Consider the following 6,916-nt stretch of genomic DNA (forward strand, 5'->3'; position numbering starts at 1 on the left):
CACATTTTAAAGTCTAATGTTAATGTATCATGTGGTACAATTTTGAAAGGACATTCAATCATTAATCCGGCAGATTTTCTTACTTGCTTAATATATAATTGTACAGATATTTGTGTTTTCTGTCTTTCTCAATTATGGATATCATCTCAAACTTGAGATGTTATGGTAATGGAATTCAAAATTATTATATATGCGTGATGATGTTGATCTTCGATATTTTTTTCTTGTCTTTTCCTTCAATAGAAAAGCCAACCTGATACTACATAGGGTGGAGAAGATTAGCAACTACTGCCGGTCCCTCCTGCGCAGCACCAACATCCGGAGCCGCACAGACACCATGGCGTATGTCTACTGCAGGAGTGAAGAGGGGCGACCTCCCAGTAACACGTGGCATGGCTCTTTACATGAAAGTCGCACTTCATGCATGGAAAAGTTAATATCTGTGCAGCGTAACACATACAGCAACACCAAACTCCGATGAGACAGGAGTTTGGAGAAGGCGGCGGTGCATCTTTGTCTGTTTGTTGCTTCAAAATGACGTCAAAAATTGATGCAACTCGTCACCCAGTCTGCAGCAGTGGTCTCTCACGGGACTGATGGATTTTCCAAAACCATGATAGCCCAAAAAAAAAACTCAGAATTCACTGGACATTGTGTTAAAGCTACACAAAAAAACATTTTTGTGTGGCCTACTTTTAATAGAAGACTGAGGATAAAAAAAGAACTGGAGGGAAAATATTTCTGCAAAATGGCAGTGATCGCACATATCAATGAGAAAGTTGTAGTCTGAACATGTAAAATAGAATTCAGCCAAGAGAAAAACTGGTTGGCTTAAATACTTTGAATGTAATATTGTAGTTCCTTTTTGGTGCTTTGAAGCTTTCTTGGAACACTTAAAAGAGAGAAAAAAGTTTAAAAATATATATTAGCATAACTTATTTGCCTTTACTGTCCTAATTTGAAAGGAGAAACCGAAATGTGTTAAAGCCATTTAAAAATCACTTTCTTATTTTCTAGTTCCCATTAAGTAAAAAAAAAGTAAAGCTTTTTTTTATGAACGTGAAATAAGTAAGTGAAAAACTATGTACTAAGTCTTGTATTACTTTTGATAGATTCAATTGGAATAGCAAGGCTTTGTGTGGTAACTATATGGATCAATAGGCTACTATAAGCCTGTTTAAATTATGCAAAGACATGGAGGTTGGCATTTGAAAATCATATTCATTTATAGGAATTTCATTTAGTACTTTTAATCCAGATATCTAGAAATCATTTAGTCGTCACCTTTATTATTAATACTACAGTACCCAAAAGGAATACTATGGACAATTACATTTTAAAATTGTTTTCATAGACTAGAAACAAACGGGAACAAAGTGGATTATGCACCCGAAACAAAATATACAATGCAATATCCACGCTGAAGTAAATGTTTCACAAACTTTGTGGGTATTAGTATGTAACGAAATAAAATATACTGCAAAGAAAAATAAATCAGTTGCTATGGTAAGACTTGATGATTTCTGCAAGATTACAGAACATCACAGAAACAGTTTTAGGTGCCCAAAAGTTTGTGTTGAATAACAAACTCTAAAATGTAAGGTACTCCCAAATAAGTTGTAAAGTATTAGTGATTGTAGGGGTCTTCTTTGGTCCATTTATACCTCTTATATTTCAGCCCAATGTCATATCTTCAAAGCCATGGATATTGTTTTAATTAAGATAAACAATGCCTTTTTTCAATATTTACATCTCATGTTGTGTAAATTGTAATAATAAAGTATTATTATGTACATTTTGAATTGTAAAAAAAGACATCTGTATTATTATGTGGCTTTGATTGTCTTTTTCTGAAGAATGTGATATATATTAAAAATGTATATTGAATCAGAAGATTTTTCTTTCATTCCCACAACGGAGTAAAACTATTATTTAAGATCATTGTCAAGTTGTGTGATCAAGACGTCTTTGAAGCTTTCCCCATTTTCATGAATATCACTAAATACAAAAAAGGTTTGTCGAATATATAATAATATATCTGTCATATGTCCATTTTTTTCACTTTGTCAGTAAAATTAGAAAGTCAAAGTATAGTATGTATGAAAATATTAGAAAAAAGTCTAAAATACCATGTTGAAAATATAAGAAAAAAAACAACATAGTATGTGGAAAACATTAGAAAAAGCGACATATTATTGTAAATCGAAAAGAATAATCTTAGGTTATGCTGAAAATATGAGAAAAAAAAACGAGTAGAATGTCTAAAAAAAGTCCTAGTATAGTATAAGGAATATAAATGAAAAAAAAGGACATAGGATGTCGAAAACATTTTAAAAAACGATAAAGTATCGAATGTCTAAACTAATCGTAGGTTATAACGAAAATATTTTTAAAAATCAACATATTATATTACTTCGATAATATTAGAAAAGACGGAATATAGGAAGTGGAAAACATAATTTAAAAAATGACAGTACGGTATGCAGAAAAAAGTATATGTATAGTTTGTCGAAAAACTTGAGAAATAAACAACATAGTATGTTGAAAATATTAATTAAAACTCCTTAGTACATTGTGTCGAAAAAAGTATAAAATCTCACAGTATAGTTTGTTGAAAATATAAGAAAAAACAACATAATATATTGTCCAGAAAGATGTGTAGTATAGTATGTCGAAAGCCACTGATTTTAGTTATACCTTGATTTTCAACATAAGGTTTATCTTTTTTAATTCATATATTGTTTAGAATAGTTTAACGATCTGATGGATTGCCACAAGTGGTACATAGTACCAACACTTGGCCAATACAACACCAACATGTAGCAGTATAGAGAATAATCTGGTGTTGACTTCAACGATCTGTCTTGTTAAGAGGTCTAACTTAATGACGACATGGTGATCAACTGATGTGGTGCACGTGACCCATGTGACCTGCCTGAACAAGCCCTCTGCCGGGAGAAGTCCTTTGAGTATTGCACTGTATCACAGCAATATGCGGGTCAGAATGAATTTGCATGATGGCAAAATAAGTCTCAGATAAAAATAACTGTTATCCGATTGTATTTAGAAATTGCCGAATGCAGTGCAATTGTGTGATTTCCAAGGATTTACCCAATTTACCAGATGATCAAGCTGAAAAATATTTACATTGAGCAGGGGAGGAAATCAGTCAGTGAACTAATAGACAGCCATCCCCTATGAATTACTCTAATTTATATCATTAACTAAAGGTGGCTATGCTTCTCTGAATGTGAGCTGCTGGGAAGCATTTTCTTTTTCCAGCTCCCTCAACAAACTATTCCTTTAAGCTCAGATCCAGTTTCTTTCCAGTCATGCAACATTAACTGCACTTTCAAAATCAGTAGTTTGATGTTCATTCTCACAAAATATGCCATTAACGTCATTGGTGTGCCAGGAAAAGCAGTCAAATTGCAATGCCAATGTATCAATGGAGGCTTAAAGAATGAGCTTCTCTTTTTAACCCACCTCAGCATTTTTTTCTGCAATTTGAAAAGGTCACTCACTTTATTTTGTCTAGTTAGTAAACTCTCTTATATTGTCTAGTTACTAAACTCTAGTAGTCTAGTAGAAAGATACTCCTAAGGGGCACAAAAGAGTTAAAAAGTCAAATAGAAAGCATACCACAAATGAACTTGGACACAATTGATGATAATACAATTTAACTTTCAAATAACTCACAACACTCATCAAGTTTATGTTCACTTTAACCAGTGTTTTATTTCTACACAATAAATGACAGCAAAATGAACATCATACTCATCTTTATGACTCTTCCTTATGAAAATATAGTACACATCAGACATGTTTTGCCATGTACCAGAGCACCAAAAATATATATAATTGCAACTGTGAAAACAGAGAGAAACATAAACGGAAACATAAAAGTCCAATCTGTTGAATATGTGCCTGAAAAAGTGCATACTGTGTAAGAACCAAAGAGAGAGGAGGCCATCAGAGGGAGGGATGGACTACTGAGTCCGATGGCTACCTTTACAGTGTTGGTGAAACTCTCAGCAAACACAAAGGCATTGGGATAAGACCGGAAGGAATACAGTATGGAGTTTGAAATGAAAGCTGTTTGAAGACGAATTGAAAATGAACTTCTCATTGCATAACAAAGATCAGCCAGTTTGATTATAAAGATCAATTTCAACAGACTCCTAAGACCCAGAAATGACCATTATGATTTTATTCATCTTGACAACAAATAAATATTTCATGACTCAATGGATAAATTCATGGTTTAGACAACTGACAACAGTGCGTGTACTAAGCCATTATGAACAAATGAATGTCGACAGCGAGTGGTGTGGTAAAGCATCACAGGTCTTTTTTTTCTCTTTTTTTTCTGTCTTGCAGGTGATACTTTGACACAATGCACAACATATTAACGGTTCATCTCTTTGTATAATAGTTATGATAAAAATCAATCCAAGAGCTACTCTCAAACAGTTAGTACATGGTTTGCAAATACAATCATCATATAATAGTATTATTTACATCTTAAAATATATTTGTTGAGCAATCGGGTACGAAACATCGCAGTAATACCACTAGATATCCACGTAATATGTAAATACACTTTTTTTGTACTTCCCATTTAGAAAAAGGACAATTTACCTTTTTTATTTATTTATTGAGGGATTAGGAAACATACATAAGTGGACCATTCTATAACCAGAGGCCTGTGAGAGGTACTTCATGTGTTACAATGCACAAAGAAAATGTCTTACAACAAGATGGCACATCAGTATTTTTCTCCACAATGTGAGCAAAAATATTAGGACTTCAGACACTCTTTCTTACACTCCCCAACACTTTGTAATTACTTAGACAGTACAAAGCTTCTGCCATTTTTAGACAAGCAATACGACATCCCGGTGTTAAATTAGAAACAAAGGAGTGACTGTTGGTGAGAAATGTGGAGAGGTATCAAAGCCTGTCTAAAAAAGACTGCTATACAAATCATATTATGTGATAAGTATTTGCTCTAGGTGAGGAAAACTGTGGTCCTTTAGCCTAACTTCAAAAGGCTCTGGAAGCCGGGCAAACATCCTCTCTGATTTTCACAGGGCCAGCGTGACCCTGGCAGACCTGTGCAGGCATACCTGACAGTGACAGATGAGGCAGTGTGTTGAGGAGTCGGGAGGTGGAGTGGTAAGGGGGGGGGGGGGTGTTAGGAGTCCCAGAAAGGGATGGCTGCCACCCCCAGGAGAAACTCTGACTCATTGTCCTCGGCTTGTTGCCAGTCAGCGCCTGCCACCCCTGGCCCAGGGGCAGCCTCTGTGAGTACACATTTTCACACCTGGACAAATAGCTAGACAGGCCAGGAAAAGAAGCCCACACATCCCTACCTCTCTCCCTGCACACCTTCTACTTTTCCTGCCATCCAAGAACACTCCCTGGGGGCACCATCGCCTACCTTCTGCCCTCCATTCCCTTCAGTTTTGTCCCCTCTCTTTGTAATTTCTACTGTCCTCTTCTGGCTCTGAATGCATATTCCTTGTTCCTTACACGTGTCCCTTGAAACATCATTTGCTATATTATGGATTTATGTATTTGACCATTGTATAATTGGTTCTTTTTCACACCACTTGTGTACGTATGGCTAATGTGTGTATTTAAAAAAATAAGTAGATAAAGAAAAATAAAAGAAACTTTACATTCTGGTTTGAAAGGAATATAGAATACACTGCACTCAGGAACATAACACATGTGGTGAATGCTCATTGGATGCAAGCAGATTTGATCTAAACCTAATGACCAGTGAGACAGAACTTTGTGAAGGAATATGTATATCTGATCAATGCTTGACAGCAATGATCACAACAGAGCCAAAATAACAGTTTTGAATCACAACCTATAATGTGTCTGTTTATAAGCACAACGTAAAAAATAACTTACATGGACATTAAATATAACTTAAAAAAGTATAACACTCTCAATAAATAGTTCTACTATTTACACCATTGTTATGAGACGCAAAAAGGTCACTAAAATACCAAAAATATAGAAGCAGCAAACATTACAGGCATGAGGTACAGCAAGGGATCCTGTGATGACTACAGTAGAGAGGTGATGTCCTCATCCAATGCGTAATCTTTTACTTCCTTCCATGAATATCTTGGTTAGCTATGGCTTAAGGGTACCTTCTGCATTATTAGGAATATAATTGTTCAAGTTGATATGCAGTCACATTCTGTAGCTGTTTTGATCAAGATAACAATCAGTTGTTTTGGTATCCAGACATTGACTAATGATACAAGCAATTGTTGAGGAGGATATTTCTTAGTTAGTCAAAGTATGTAGATGCAACAATAGGTTGTGAACTACGTGTGTCCGATGAAGGGAAAGATCTAATGTGAGGTTTCGGATTCATCCATTTACAAGGTTAAAATGGCGACCCTTAATGAACCAGTGTATGCATGTACTGCATGTCATTGGCGTAGTGTAGTGATTGCAGGTCAGTCTTTCCCCACTGTTAATAGTTATATGTAAAGCAGCAGTATCTGGAGTACTAGTATTACATATAACTTGATAATATGAACATAATACATCTTTTATTTTATTTGACCAAGTCTATATACTGTATGTTAAGATATAAAGTGTTAAATGCAAGCTTAGTAGACAATGTAGCCTTTACAATGTCTTTAGAAGGTTTCATATTTCATAAAAGTTACAATGAATTCCTTCATTTAAGCTTTTCCTTCCCCCTTGGTTTCTCTGCCAAAATGTACACTTTCAACATAAGATGATGTACTACACACACTAATAAGGGAAAAACAAAAGGCATACTAATTATGTCTAGCTAGACCATAAATAACCTTCTAAACTTAATGTGTTAATATGTTCCCTATTATATATATCTCTTTTTTATTTTTTATTTTTTTTTTGG

General features: G+C 34.8%; 1 protein-coding gene across 1 annotated transcript in view; it reads left to right on the forward strand.

Moving 5' to 3' along the window:
• Positions 1-1,121, forward strand: part of LOC104953054 (astrotactin-2) — a gene marked incomplete at its 5' end in the record, with an annotated part of 55,486 nt that extends 54,365 nt beyond the window's left edge. The window contains one exon of the mRNA XM_010779974.1: positions 244-1,121. Within this exon, the coding sequence (XP_010778276.1) occupies positions 244-481 (238 nt within the window). The remainder of the gene's footprint in view (positions 1-243) is intronic.
• Between the last annotated feature and the right edge of the window lie 5,795 nt (positions 1,122-6,916).

Source organism: Notothenia coriiceps, unplaced genomic scaffold, assembly GCF_000735185.1.
Source record: "Notothenia coriiceps isolate Sejong01 unplaced genomic scaffold, NC01 NC01_scaffold00021010, whole genome shotgun sequence".
In the NCBI taxonomy this organism is placed as follows: domain Eukaryota; kingdom Metazoa; phylum Chordata; class Actinopteri; order Perciformes; family Nototheniidae; genus Notothenia; species Notothenia coriiceps.